Source organism: Aptenodytes forsteri, unplaced genomic scaffold (genome assembly GCF_000699145.1).
Source record: "Aptenodytes forsteri isolate BGI_AS27 unplaced genomic scaffold, ASM69914v1 Scaffold143, whole genome shotgun sequence".
Taxonomy (NCBI): Eukaryota; Metazoa; Chordata; class Aves; order Sphenisciformes; family Spheniscidae; genus Aptenodytes; species Aptenodytes forsteri.
Genome location: NW_008794951.1, coordinates 7,172,110 through 7,188,220, shown reverse-complemented (window position 1 = coordinate 7,188,220; position 16,111 = coordinate 7,172,110). Strand labels below are relative to the sequence as shown.

Below are 16,111 nucleotides of genomic sequence, written 5' to 3'. Positions count from 1 at the left end.
TGGCCAATGCATCACAGAGATCTCTAAAAGTTTATGTGAGTATATAAGTTAGAGTGCTTATTTTTGCAACAGCTCAGCCTGTTCCCACCAGCTTGTTAATTTGCTTGCTAAGTGCTTCACAGGCCTCTAAGCAATCCCATGGCCACAAAGTCACCTCTAAGCAAAGATTCCAGCTACAGATCTCCAAACCTAAGTTGTTTTAATTCCTCCTTCAGTGTCTCTCAAATATCCCCTTACCTTACCATGAGCTTCTTGGCTTATTTGTGTCTGTCTCACCACCCACATTCAGTTTTACTGTAGTTGGACATTGTGGTGGCACAAATAGAAATGATTAACCCCTGGTTTCATTCACACCAGAACAAAACCAGCATCCTCCTCTGCAGAGGGAACTGCAGAGCTTTTGTAGGAAGTTTTGAGCTGGCAGAGGAGGGGATGCTGAGGAGGATGCAGAGCTCAGGCAGCTGGGAAGTGCTGTGTGCAGAGAGGAGCACCCTGCTGAGGTAATTAAAGAGCTACTACCAGATTTATTCCAAGATCAAGGCCCTAAACATATTTACTTATTTAACTCCCGTATCTTTGAGGAGCTGCACACAAAGGGTTTCTGAATGCCTGTTCTGGGGCTGGCGGGGAAGACCCCAAGCCCTAGCCCCAAAAGTACTTGTTACTGAGTCCCAGCAGCTTCTGGGCCCCTGCGCCTACGATGATGCTGCAGAGCTGGGGTTTAGCAGCTCAGCTTTTGGCCAGAGCCTGAGGATGGTCCCCACACTGTTTTCCACTCTCTAGCACTGATACGCAATGCAGCCAGATCCAGTTTCCCAAACATGCATTTCTGTGTCTATTTCTTTGTGTCTCTGCTACAAGCCTCTCATGTAACACCTCTCCCCATGCCCTATGTGGCTGTCATCCTTCCCACTGAGGAACACGAGCGAAGACAGCCTGAGGAGGTTAACACCGTTCATTAATCGATCAGCGGAGCCAGTGCCAAGCGAAACAAAGTGCTGTTTTCCCTCCCGCCCACCACGCCGGGGCTGAGGCTGCTGGTTCTGAAAAAATCCCTGCTGGGAGAAGGAACAGGCATGCCAGCTGGATTGAACAGCCCACAGAAAGGGATGCCTGTGGGGTCAGGCTGTGGGGTCAGGCCCTTTAACTGGAAGCGAGATCTGGGCTTTTTGCAGAGGTTTTTCTAAGCCATGCTATACCCGGCTGGCTTTGCATCACCCCTGGCAGAGAGAAAAGCCGAGCCCCTCTCTAACAGCCTAAGCACTTCTCTTTCTGCAGCCTGGCATGTAAGTACATATTCTGGGAGTTTTGAAAAAGTCAGCCCACCTCCCCCAAATTTTGCTTGCTGACAGAGGGTACTAGGTCCTTTGGGGCAGCTGCTGTCTCTCATGGAAATCAGTGGGGGTTTAAATCCTGCATTTTTTTCTCAACACCTGAAAAAAAGCCCTGTGGTGGCAGTTCACACAAATAGTTCCACTGACTTCTCAAGAGCAAGGCTAATCCTAAAAAGGATGTAAGGTTTCCATTTTTCATCCCTTCCAAAATAGCTTAGGTATGTAAGGTGGAAGTAGCTCTGAGAAATAATTGCTGCACAGGGGCTCAATTACTCACATACTTCAAAACAAACCAAAAATCCCACCTGGTATGAGTGAAGGGCTTAAAAGGAATGGGTTACGAAATGGATAAAGGTATCATTTCAGACCTATATAACTGTCAGTTTAAATTTGTTTTTCTTTATTCTTACTAAAAATTACCATTAACCTAATTGTGACCCTTGCCTATCACTGGCATTCTTTGTGGTTTTTTGTTTGTTGGGTTGGGTTTTTTTTAACTTGAAGCTCCTGTTTCACATGAATAAAAGCCTCCAAACTCTACAGGAAACTGAATTTTGGAAGGTTTGTATAATGCAACTAATACCATAAAGCCCTGCCCTGGGGTCCATTAGGCATTTAGAAACCTGCTGTGGTGTTAATGTGTCTTAATATGGCATGTAAAAGTTACAGACGTGGAAAAGTGATATCCTTAACAGAAAGGATTTTCTTTGTTATCTTCCTTTGGTTTTTTTAACAAAAAAAAACTTTCTACAAAGATTAACTATAAACTGTTCCACATAGTTTGGGTTGAGTTGGAATCTCCTTGCAGAAAAGTCTAAGTGACAGAAACACTTCTCCAGCCTTAATTACAGTAGCAGTGTCGAGTGGTGCTGCATTAAACTGACCTTTGGCTTTATGTTAGCTGAGCTAAATAAATAAAAAAATCATAAATTCCCAGCAACAAAAACAAGCATATCTTATCATTCACAGTGTGAAGTTGTTACTACAGTGCCATCTTCAGTGCGTTACATAAAGTGGAGTTTTCCTGTAGAGGATTTTTCATTGTTCTTTATGGGTTGGAAATGGATTAAAGGAATTTCTACTACACAGAAGAATGAGGAAAAAAAGGTGAAAGCCTTCTCTCTTTGTTATTGAGAAACAGAATGTTGTGATTCAGAAAAGAAATAAACTATTATATCAGAAGCATATGTAATTATCAGGCAAAACAATCCGGGTCGGGCCACCACAATAGGCTTTGAGGTAAAAAATGGTTGTCCCCATCTACTGGCAGTGATGCGTAGCAATACTGCATGGAGATGACAGTTTTGCATGTGAACATGCATTATGGGTAGTACATTACAGAATCATTAAAAGATGTTAATGCAAGTTTGACTACACTATTTACAGACAGGGAAAAAACATACTTCACAAATTTGACAGACGATCTGGTCTAGTTGTACTGTGGACAACAACACATTTGGTCAAACAAGCTCTTCCAGCCTGGTCACAATCTTTAGGGTTTAGATTGGACCCAGAAATGAAGATGGCTTTTCCTGTTGCAAAACGGACTAGCCCGTATATTGAAGCAGCAAACAGTCAACAAGAGTCTTACATTCTTGATTACAGAGCTGCTGTGCTGTTCTGCTCCTGTTACTTTGCTTCCCTGCAATGTCAAAACAAGGATGTTACTGAGTTCTGCTCCAACCTTGTTCCTTGGCCCAAGCCATGGACGTTCTGGGTCACGCTACAGAGGTCTGCTCCAGAGGGTATAGGAGAAGACACTTTAGCAAAGGTCATTGCCATGCTTCTGTTGTCTCTGGGGACATCTTGTTTGTAAGGCCCGTGGCAAATGCCTGCATAAGTAGATATGAATACATGTTGTTGCTTCAACCCCGTACGGCACTAAGAGACACTAGGCAAACTGACCTCATGAATGTGTAATGTCAAAGGGAGCATTTGTGTGGAGAACGGAAATAGGAACCGACTCCAATTCTACATCTCAGTCCCACAACTTGCCAGCATAAGCAAAAACTGCCAGACGTCCCAACGTTATTGAAAAATATGACTGATTTTATTATCATAATGCAGATGTTATCTTTGGAGGGAACGTATTTGCTTGTCTTTTTTAGGCTTATGTATTTTCTTGCATATGGCTCAGAGCTGTATTGCTCTGTATAGAGAAAACAGGTCTATTTAATGGTTGAAGGAGAAAAGTAGAGAAAGGAACGCAGCTTATTCACTTTCAGTGATATTGCTCAATCTGAACAATAGAGTACTATGTACAGTACAATGGTATTCCCCTTTTGAAATGGATTGTATGCCAATAATACTCATCATTTGCATACTGCTTTCATTTTGAAAGCATGTCACAAATGTAAGGGAATCCTTACCAACACACTTTACAATATGCAATCCTTCCTATCTTTGCTGTCATATGCTGAAGTGGTATAAATTACTTGACAAAGCTACACAGAGAGAATGCGTCACACTGTTGTTCTTGTTGACCATTACTTGTTAGTTGCTAACTGTGTATGCGACTATTGCAATAAAATCATAAAATCATGTTCATGGCGTCGCTCCAACAGCTGAAGTGAAACTCCAAATTCTAGGGGAAGCTACTTAAAAGATAAAACCCCTTAGTGTTTCCATAGCTTATATTCTTGAGAAAGGATTACAGTACAGGGACCTTATTTGTTGGCAGTATCCCAATCCTCCCAAAATACTTTCAGAATATTTCACCCAGTTAAGGCAAAAGTCATTTTCACTGAACAAAAAGAAATCTTAAATATAGGTTATTCATGATGATGTTGTTCTTTATTTACATCTTAGAAAACCATGGGAATTAAAAGCAAAGTTTTTTGCTGGACATTTGGACACAATCTTCTGATCACATTTGTAAAACTACCAATTTATTGAACTGATCCCTAAAGTAAAGATCTTCACGAGGATAAAACAGTGCAATCGCATGGCAATATTTAAGAAAGGAACTATAAGAACCCCAATTATTTCAAAGTGTTAACCCCATCCAAAGACATCAGCCCTTGTATAAGATTTGTACTCTTGTTGCTAACTTCATCAAATTGCAGACACACCTCAATAGGAGCTTAAAGACAGGTCCTGAAGAATGTTAACTGATCTAACTTCCATTAAAGCAAACAGAGAGGGAACATCCAAAACCTTGCATTTAATTTCTACCACACAAAAGGCAGGAAGATAGTTAGGATGTATCTTTGCAGCCAAATTGTGCCCTGAGCTGCACATGTGAGCTCCTTGGCTCCCAGGGCATATTCTAACCCCAAAATGGAACAAGTTCAAAAGCTGCATGCTAAAAATATAAAACCAACTGCTTGCTTTCTCTCTTAGTAAAATACTTTCAAAATACAGATATTACCCAACAATGTGACCATTCTTTAAAATATCTGTATTTTTCTTTTTCAATCCTGAAAAATTCAAATTCAGCCCATTTTGCTTTTCAGAAGAAAATGAAAGTTCTTCTCTCACCCTTCTCCACAAAATTGTTTTTTTTAATTGCAAACACAGACTGCACATATATCAGACTGGTGACCTGGAGTCTTATCTGTGGTGAGTAGACAAGAAGAATACCCTGCTGAGAAGGACTCAGAGAGTCTATGAAATCCTGCCAGGGATCAAGGAAATCTGCTGTACGGTACATCGTTTCCTGTAGTTTCTTGCAGTGAAGAGCTCAAAATCTGTCAAAACACTCTGCCCTTCATGACTCTGCTCATTGAGATGTACTTACTGTGTAGCGGCTCATATTCAGATGTGAGCACTAATGTATCTCAAGAAGAGAGACTCTACCAAAGAAAGTGCTCAACAAACATTAGATATGGACTAACCTCCATACCCAAACAGCATCCGATGTACACACAAATGTATCCACACCTCAGTCAAAAGCCTCATTAAGAAATATGTACCACATCTGGTTTAACCTAAATAATTTGTTGAAGACTCTTCAGTGAATAATGACACCAAAACCTAGCTTGAGTAAGTGGGTGCAGATGTCTGCAGGATTTAGCCCACAGTTTGACTGTCAGGATTCAGTTGACTGAATCACATTTACTTTATACTGTACACCCTTCAGACATGAAAAGCCATGATTGTCCAGCTTCAAAAGCCCAGCATGAATCTTCCTAACAGAAGCTTAAACCATTTCCTACTCCTCACTGTTTCGGATCGTACATCTGACATGACTCAGAAACCATCCAGGAAAGTCTCCTACAATTTGCTTTTTTTAGCTGTTTTTTTGCAAATTGACAAATCCTACTCCTTTTCCTCTTTAGAAACTGCTATTAGCCAATGTCTAGACAAACATTCAGCTGTAAGGGACTGGGCACACTGAAGGTGAAGTGGGAGCATGAAGTGGAAGGATGCCCTGGAAGGTCATAGTGTACACATTTCTAGGAAATTACATGAAATTAAATCAAGAAATGAAATGCTTGTGGATGAGGGAAACTGAGGAAGACTTCTTTGTTATTGTACATATGCAAAATGACTACTAAACCATATAGAGATCATATTTTGTTTTCTGGTTAAACAAAGACCAAAGGGACAATAATGTAACACTTGTGTACCCATCAGAGTGATTTACAGTATTGTAAGTCTTCACGTACACACGCATAGATGTATATACATACATTCATATACACACATACAAAAAATTCAGATTTCATACCAGCTAGGTCTCTTTTTCTTATCTGATTGTTATTTGTGCTTTTAAGAACTTATTTAGTAGTGTTAAATGACTACAAAAATTCCCAGCAAGAGAATGAAAAAATGAGTATAATACAGCATCAGTCTGTTACTAATGACTGGTATTTTAAAAATAACAACCTGCTCAAAATGTACTGTTTTCAGACAATAAATAAATTATCTCAAGTATTACTAATGAACATGAATAAAATTAACAGTAAAATAAAGACACTTAAAATAAAGTCCTTACTTAATGAGAAAGGAGAGCAGGGTAAGTTTGTTCCATTATAGGCAGAAAATAAATTGTATTATTAAGATAGCATTTTTATTTTATGTGATGTATAACCCAAGTCTATGTATTGAACCAGCAAATTTAAATAGTTTTGTATCCATAGTACATCTACAGGATGCCCACAGCTCTTGAATCATTGTAGAGTTCTACTGACATCAAACGGGCACAGGACTGCACCTACTCTATATTCTGCCCTATGGTTATTTTAAACTAGTAACAGCTTTACCACACAAATCAATAGAGCAAAAAGCAAGATTATATTTTATTTCAAGTAAAAAATGACTTAGTTTATTTTTTATTTCAATGACAGATAGATCAGCTGCTCACCTAATATGGTAAATTTCTGCTTTTGTGTTCACTAGGGTAAGGCTGATTTAATTCCATTGAAGTCTGTTGAGTTAGTCTGGATTTACATTGGTAAATTTCTGAGATGAGTTTGTCCCTGAGCATTAACATTCCTATTTTTATTTTTCAGCACAGCATCAATCAGAATACATAAGGATGAATAAAATTCAATTAGAAATAAAGACTAAATAATGGAAAAACACATTAACAGAAAACTCCCAAGTTCCTCTACATTCAGGAACTGAGTGCACGCATATTATTTTCAAAACATGAATGCTTATTCTTGATTCTCAAGTTTTTCTTTAGAAAGAAATTCTATGGAGAATATACATAGGCCTTTTTCAATTAATGCTGTGGGTTTGCTTCTAATGTCACACTGCAACTGGCAGTGAAAAAAATCCATATCAAGTCCTGATTTTCTAGTCCATATCACATTCTGATTCTCATTCACCACCATTATGATGCATGTTAAATCCTACACAACAGGGAATGTTTAATCTAGACATAATTCTGTTCCTGCTCTTCTCCCCTCCCATGAAGATTTTTATTAGGATTTGTAAAACAATTTTACTACAAAATCTAAATTTGGAAGTTAAACTACCTAAAGACGTCTTTTCACCTTTCATTTATAAAACTAACCTAACCAATTGAAATGGTATAAGGATTGATATTTTTCTTTCTGCTAAGGATAAACTAAATTTTCTTTCTTCTGAAAAACTGTCTTATTAAAGATTAAGAAGGGAGCAGAATCAAAACAAATGCCCCTAGCATTATGTGATTGTTCCTCTAAGCACTTCTGTGTTGAAGATCTCAGAATCCAACTAAAAACTAAATTCTGCTTGTGTTACTAATGCAAAAAAATTTCACTGACTTTGGAGGGACTATTTGTATAACAGAGGCAAGGAGGATTTTGTTAGACAACAGAAGATGGGAAAAACTTTCATAAAAAATAATAACAAATTGTCGAGGTGATTAGAAAACATTACTGTTTGACTACTTTATAGCTTCTCTTTCATCCCCGTACAAATGAGCCGAAAGAGAATATTACAGGCACTTAACAAAGTCTAGTTTCAGAAATACAATAGTACCAAACAATTTTATTAATGTTTCATACAAATTTTTAAGTCAACACTGGCTAATATTTTGACGTTGCTGAAGGCAAACAAAATCATAAACAATAGCTTTCTGTGTTTTACATTGGACTGGATGTTATAAGTAACTATTTTAATCATAAACTAACCTAGAATAGTAATGATCAAAGCAGGGTAAAACCAATACATTTTGTTTTCTTTACTTTATTTCAAAATAGAGTGATTATAAATACATTCCTGTTATAGTTCCTTCCCAACTCTTTGGATGCAACAAAAAAACAAAAACAAAAACAAAAACAAAAAAAAAACCCTCACTGTGCTCATTTCATACAATATCAATGTACAAATCATGCAAAAGATATTATAGCTATTATACCACCATCAAGTTCTGGATGTGTTTTGTTGATTCTGAAACATTTGTTAACATTATTCACAAGGCCATGCGCCTTTTATAATTTATATCGTCATTATGGCTTTTTTTTAAAAAAAAATCATTTAAAAAAAGATTTTTATACTAGATTTCTATATTATTGTCAATCTTGAACACTAAATGCAAAACATAAATCGTCTAATGATCTTGTGTTCTTGCACCATGGTAGTTGCTTTCTGATAAAATTGCACAGATTTTTTCTTTTTCAACAAAACGATTACACTTTATTGATTTTACTTAAAACTGGAAACTTCTTTATAATACAATGAAGACAACAGATTATGTTAACACCTTCACTGATTTAGTTTATGTCTATGGGTCTTAACAGCCATTTTACAAGCATGGCCACTCAAACCAATATAATGAACAGATAGATCTGTTAAGCCACATCCGAAGAGTCACCTTCCCAGATAGACTGACTATAGATTTGAATGGACATTACACTAAAACTGCTGTGCAGACACATACACTGTTTCAAAACATGGAGGAAATAAACTGACATTAAGGTTGTCATTTAAAGTAACAATTTCACAGAAATACAGTGTTTTGCCAACTTCTGCATTCTTCACTCACACTATTTATGCCTACATATTGCATCATATATGTAAAACACTTAGGAACAATTTCTACAGGAAGGTCCAGATTGTGCAACCTTTATTGACGCTGATGAACCCACGCTCAACTGCATAATCCCAAAAGAGTCACTGGGCTCTGTGTATTATACACAGTGTTTCTGAGCTGGCTCTTTTCGAAATCAACAACAAAACTCTAAGCCCCACTCTTGGGCAGGTGTTTAATTTTTAGCTCATGAATAGTACCTCTGCACATGATTTATGTTGAGCTTAAACGTTTTGCTAGATTGGGACCTCAACGAGCAGGAAAATCTGACCCAGTGTAATGGTACAGCAAAACGGTTCAGTTCTTCTATTCTCAGTGAATAGAAGACCTCACCACAACCCCCTCCCCCCCAAACCACAACACAAAACAAAACAAAAAGAAACCCTCAATTGTTTAGCTGAGGAAGGTATGGTTATTTATCATTGTTCTTTTAACTCAGGGCAACACAAGTCATAAGCACATCAGTTTTAACATCACTTAAAAGTATTAGCTTATTTGCAACTTTTAATATTTTTAACACATGCCTCTCGAGAGAAGCGTATGGGACATGACACTGTCTGACCATGCACTGAAGCATGTCAGAAGCTTTATGCTTTGGCAAATCCCAGTGAATCTTGACACATCCTCAAAGCCATGCAGCACTGTGCAGAGCAGGCACAGTGACCCATTACTCTCAGCCTACTGATGGAGCCATTATAGCCTATCATGTCAGTGCATCTTTAACACTCCTTAATCCAGACTTTTGAAACAATAAGCTCAAATGTTCTTATTCAAGCCTTGGTCATGTATTGCATCATTGGGTGACCAAGAACTTTTTTACTCAAGAAATGCAAATGTACATAGTATCCATGTCCTGAAAATCCCTATGACATCCTGAATTAAGTCAATTTTTGTGCATGGAGAGCAGCAGCTTTTTGAAAGAAACTCAGCCGTTAATTCATCTGTTACAATTTTATTCTCTGAAGTTATGTATCTACGTTGTCGTGTGGAGAAAAATAATAAACCAACCCTCTTTCTAAGTTACAAGAGCATAAACAAATGTCTGAAAGTAGGAAACTGTTGTCTTGTTTTGCTTTCTCTTAAATAAAGAAGCAGTGCGCTTTTTTTTTTTTGTAAACTTTGTTAAAAACATGCTGCAGGCTGTTTGCCAAGTATCATTCCAGAAAAAAAATTTTACAGCAGTGTCATAAAGCCCTGAAATTAGGGGTTTATAATGGAAATAGCTGACACAGCCTTCTCCATAGTATTATTATTGGGTCTTGCTGTAATATTTGCTAGTTTCAAATTCATGAAAACCATTCATGTTTATATCCTACTAATCTTAATTGATTTATGTATTGATTATAAAAATTGATATAAAAAGGGGGGGGGGGGGAGGTTCTGGAAGCAAAGGAGATAGAGGGTTTTATCCAAAGCTCATTGAAATGAATGAAAAAATTCCTTTTCAAGTCAAAGAACTTTTGTTAATCTCATAGTACAGATTTGTTGTATGATGCTTTACCAATATATCTCCATTCTCATCTCAAGTTACCATCTATCAGTGAGATACAGTGGGGATTTTCCATTCTCCTGACTACTTTTTTTTCCTAGCTATTCAGATTCAGCTTTCACAAAGGCAAGTTTTCAGTCTCTAGATACGAGCAACACAATACTCTGAACTGAGACCACTATATTTATTTTACACTGTGGTTTTAAATGGCCTTGTTTTGCTATATTGTTCACTGTTCTGATCAGTTTTTTTCTGACTGACAGCAGCCAGACTGACAGCAGCCAGACAGATAATAAGAACAGAAAAATTATGCATATAAAATTAAAATATTACCCTTACCATGAATTCCTGTAAGTACTTGTAGTGAAAACTATTTAGATTAAGCTGTAGAGCCCTGAAAAGCAAGACAACTGATGGCAAATAATTGCCTGAGACACAATACTAAAAAACTAATGAATGTATTTTAAAATGTACCGTTGGTAACAAATCTGAAATAAGATAATATGCTAATTTCACAAGAATAGTACAGAACAATTTTTTTATTATTATATCTGCTCACTTAATTCTGGATAATTCTATACAAGTTTCCGTTTGGTATATTGTTCTGTTTTTATTTATAATGAATGATTAATGCATTGTGATCAGGAAAACAAGTCAGGCATATTAAATACATATTAAGGAGTACATATTTTTCCTATTTAGTATACAAAGTATTTCATAAATATGAATTATATTACAAAAATAATTTCTGCTACGCTCACACAGTAAGCACTTTGACAATTTTGGACAACCTGTTGGGGTTGCAAGTGTTTCACGTAACTGAGAAGGAACTCTAGTTTTAATTGGAAATGAGTCTTACAACAGATTCTGCATAAACATAAAATATTTTCTTCAGATGCCACAAATACTGCAGAAGTCAGTTTGAACTATTTTCTTTCTTTTTTTTTTTTAATTTTAGGTATAGACATGTATGCTTTAAGTGGTCAAATTTATTTCATAGGTATGTAATGCATGGTATATTTTAAACAAATATTTGCACAATTTAACATTATAATTCCAGTGGTTTCAAGATGCAGGCCATAAATGTAACCAATTTACACATACTATCGAATGTTCTCTCTTTGCATGCTCGTTACTTTTCAGATAATCTTTAAACAGTGCCATTACACCAACAAATCAAAGGACTACTCCAGTTCCACCAACTTAAATCCACGTGCAGGATGAAGGACCCAGCTGAGGTACAAATACCAGTACCAGGTTTCTTGTGTTTGTTCTAACAAATCACAAGGAGACGATGGTTTTGCATTTAAGGTACAAAACATATATGCCTCTTGAGGTTAAATTCAGTGTAACGTGTATAAAGCATCCCTTTGGCAATAGAGTTTGCAGTATCCCTACAGGATTCCACAGGGCATGAGCTTTATGTAGTAAAATCTATTAAGGAAATTCTCCTCTACTTGACAAATCATATGCAGCTACAGTTAATCAGACACCCTTGGATACACCTGCCTCTATGCCTATCAATATAATATAGTATTTGGAAGTTAAAAGTCAACAAAAGGCACTTTCATCATTAAATAAATGTCCTCTGTAGGCAATAGGATTGCATGACCTATATTTTATTCAAAGCTGTTTGTTCTTCAAGGACTTGTAGGTAGTCAGGTGAACCTTGAAGTTTAGCTTTTAGTTCAAAATATTCACTTTTTCTTTGTTCTACTACAATTTTACTATGATTACCACCTATTAAAGATTTCTTGGGTTTTTTGTCTTGTTGTTTCTCTGGATAACGTATTTCAAAGCCACTGACCCCTATGCTGTTGTATTCTTTTTTACTTTCAAGAAAATTTTGAATAAATACATTGGAATCCCTCCCAGGGAATAACTCATCCAGTTCATCAATTGTGCTAAGTCTTTTTCTGGTATCCACATGCAATAAATCTTTCTCCTTGTCATTAATATTTCTCAGAATGACTTTTTGCCCTGGTGGGTCACCAAACGTGAAGCCTGTTTCAGACTCTTTTAAGCCACAGGTATGACTTTTGCTCATCTGCTCAATGGTTTGAGGAATGAAGGCCTCTGCACCTAGTCCATCTTTTTTGTTTGACTTGTGATCGTGCTTTCTTAGCTGCAGTTGCATAGAACTGCATTCTTGATTTCCAATCCCTTCATGCTTTACAGTTGGTTTTTTGTTGCGCCGAAGCACAAAAACAAGAAGACAAAAAGCAACAAACACTGTTAAAATAAGCACAACTAATATGCTTAAGATTAGGATGGACAATGGAACTGGGCCACCAGGAGGACTCCGAACTGGTCCCAGTGGTGTTGTAAAAGTAACAACGGGCATAGGACTAGTGAACAGAGCAGATGGCTTGTTTAAAAGTTTAGGACAGAGGATCTCATTTTTCAGAGACTTAAGTTCAATGTTAGCAAACTGTACAGGTGTTTCACATTTCAATTCCTTCACCACAATACCTTCATTTAGCTTTTCAAGCCACAGTTTTAAAGCAACTAAATCACAAGTGCAGTCCCATGGGTTACCTTCCAAATCAATTTGTGTAAGAGATTTTAGCTGATCAAGAACGCCACTTACAGGTAAATACATGAAATGATTGTTCCTCAGATTCAGTCTAGCAAGTGGTGCACCAGCAAAAATGTACGCTGGCAAGCTTCGTAGAAGATTGTTGTTCAGGTAGAGCAACTGCAAATTTGGCATTAAGTCAAAGGTGCCTGCTAGGATTTCTTTGATAACATTGTATTCCAAATACAGATATTGCAAGTTGTGGAGGCCAGCAAACATTTCTGGGCTCAGACGCTCTATCTGATTGCCATTGAGATATAATCTCCGTAAATTTGTAAGGTTGTGGAAAACTTCTCCTTTGATCACTGAAATTCGATTGCTGCCTAAATGTAGCAAATCCAGCCCCTCAAACTCAATGAAATCTGTAGGGTCCACATCCTTAATATAATTACCATTTACATGCAGTTTCTTGGCATTTAAAGGTTTTGGTACGAGTTCAGCCATTGACTCTATATTTCTTTCTTGGCAATTTACACTTAATCCCAAGTCTGAAGGATGCGTTTTGCAAACACAGGGGACTGGACAAGGAGTTAAAGGAGGCACCCTGGTCTGGTAAGATACGATTTGACTGAGATTGCGATTAGATAGTGCTTTGCCTGCTACTATCCCCGAGATCTTTGAAGGATTTGTAGTCTTTGGCGGCTTTGTGACTAATCTGTGCACTGATGTTTGAGTGGTGTGGCCGTTCGGTGTGCTATAACCGGGCTCCAGCTGCAAGGGAGGCAGAATGCGCACATCAAAATCACTCCCTGTCCCCATGGAGCACAGCTCTTGCTTGTTGGTTTCTTTCAGCAGCCTTCCATACAAGTCACTAGGTGTTTCACAGATAGCTTCTCCAATGTAGATGTTATAGGGCATGTTCTCCAGCCACGCTTTCAAAGGCAATAAATCACAAGTACAATTCCAGGGGTTGTCTTCCAGCTGCAATTCAACAATTCGCCCAATGTGTTCCAGAACTCCAATATATGGAAGTTTCTGTATTCGATTCCCTCGTATATCCAGATGGGTTAGAGAAGCAAATCGAAAAATGTTATCAGGAAGGAATGAAATCAGGTTGTCATTAAGAATCAGGACTTTCAGCTTGTGAAGCTTATTGAAGGCTCCTCGTTCAATAAACTTGATTAAATTGTAGTCAGCTTGGAGATACTCCAAGTTCTCTATGCCAAGGAAAGTGTCAGCTCGGAGAATCTTTAATTCATTGTTGTTCAAGTGCAACTGTTTTAATGCACTAAGACCCATAAAGGCCCCTCCCTCAATGTTCTGTAACTTATTATTACCCAGTTGCAAGGACACTGCATGTGTAAAATTAAGAAAGGTATTTGGATATAGAATAATTAGCAGGTTGTTTTGAAAGTTGAGGTGGTAAAAATTAGACCATGGTGGTTTAAGCTGATTTGGTCTGTAGACTGCAACCTTCTCACAGTTGACATAGAGTACATTCTCAACTGACACACAGGAGCAAACATTGCAAATTTCCACAGATATATCAGCATCTGCAGTTGTAGAAGAAACTGGAGATGACAGAACCAGAAAAAGCCACAGAAACATCTTCTTGTGATCAGCAAGCAACCTTAGGCTCCTGAACAAAGATAAAGAATCTAAAGAAGAAGGAAGGAAAGAAAAAAGAAAACATTTTTCAGTTGTCATTGTTCCAAAACATCATTTGGGTTAAAAATTGTATTCCACTGAGCTACTGTACCTGCCAAGTATTATAGATAAACTACAAGAACTGAATTTAAAATAACATGAAAGATTTTAACAACCAAACAAATACACAGGAGCTAGAATGATTTCAAATATGGAATGTAAATCACTGTAGACAAATACAAATAACTCTGAGGTCTGTCAAATATATTTCTCTTTCTTGTACATGCCAAACATGCATAACTAACAAAGTAAAATAACCAAAGGAGATTCCAATTTTATGCATATTTACTCTCCTCAATCCTGCACTGCTCATATGTTGCCATGCATTTCAGGGATATTAAACACAAATGCTGATCTTATGCATGCCCAAACATCTGGGTTGGGATAGCACAATATAGAAAGGATGAAGATGCAGACACAAAAAGCAATGTCAATACTCAATGTATGTATCTATAGCATCAACACATACAGATTATCACTATGTTAATAGTGAGATTCACTCAAGGGAACGTAGGCATGCACACACATTATTTCTGTCACTTATTATACCTAGTTTAAATAAATAGGTAGTAAACTGATGGCAGAAATACAATGAACTATCCACAAAACAAGATCAGCTCTGGGCGACCAGTGGAAGAAGCATGCACAGGCATACAGCCCCATCCCCAGGAATAACAACAATATCCTGTCTTCCAGGGCAAACCAAAGTCACAATTCACCAGCCTGACACTACTGAAACCTGAGAACTTTTTTTTTTTGTAAAACATTATGTAATTTGCTTTTATCTCTGCACTGATACAGAGGTGGCTTTCAAGAACCCTTCACATATAGTCAGGCCAGCTGAGCTGCCATTTTTTACGCAGAAGAACTGGAGCCACAGCATTTCCTCTGAGTTAGAAGGTAGCTTTTTATTTTTTTTAAAACAAATGAGTCAATAATCAATACATTGCTCCCCCCACCTTCCCCATTCCCCCTATTTCCCAACTTGTCCCTTTAATTTCCTGCTGCAGGAAGCCACCGAGTTGGCAGGAGGAAGCCAGGATGGAAGTGGAGAAAGCAGGAGCCAGCTGGAGGGAGGAGAATCGGGCTGGAGGGAGCCGCAAGAAGGGGAGGATGCGCCGGGGGACCTGGAAGGGAGGGCAGAGGAGGGATGAGGAAGGAAGGGAGGACAGAAGGACAAGAGGGAGACGGAAAGCTGAGAGGAGGCAAGGAAGGAAGAGGGGAAGGGATGGCTGAAGGAGTCAAGGAGGCCGCGGAGCAGGACCACGGGGACAAGAGGGAGCGGAGCAGCTGCTGATGATCCCCGCAGGCTCCCGACTCTGGCCGCGGCGAGCGAGCCCACAGGGGCAGCCCGATGCTCCCGCGCCCCCACCGCTCCATCTCCCTCCCCCTCCCAGGCGCCGTATCCCATTATCCCTGCCTCGCCCACGCTCGAGTCCCCTCTTCTTCCTCAGCCCCGGGGCCCTGGCCGGTGGCGAGCGGGCACACTGCGGGCGCTGCGCGGGGCTGGCGGCGGGTCGGCGAGCCCGGCCAGGAGCGTAGGCACTACCGCAATTTTTTGCCGCAACCGGCTCGGCTGGTGCCGGCTCCCCTCTGTC

General features: G+C 38.6%; 1 protein-coding gene across 1 annotated transcript; it reads right to left on the bottom strand.

Moving 5' to 3' along the window:
* Positions 1 to 10,918: 10,918 nt before the first annotated feature.
* On the bottom strand, positions 10,919 to 14,513 carry SLITRK4 (SLIT and NTRK like family member 4). The gene has a single exon (XM_009275350.2). It carries the CDS (start codon positions 14,511 to 14,513, stop codon positions 11,901 to 11,903), a length of 2,613 nt encoding a protein of 870 aa, XP_009273625.2. The 3' UTR covers positions 10,919 to 11,900.
* Between the last annotated feature and the right edge of the window lie 1,598 nt (positions 14,514 to 16,111).

Excerpts from the sequence above, each read along its gene's own strand:
- SLITRK4 (XM_009275350.2), bottom strand. The coding sequence starts at position 14,513 with ATGACAACTGAAAAATGTTTTCTTTTTTCTTTCCTTCCTTCTTCTTTA.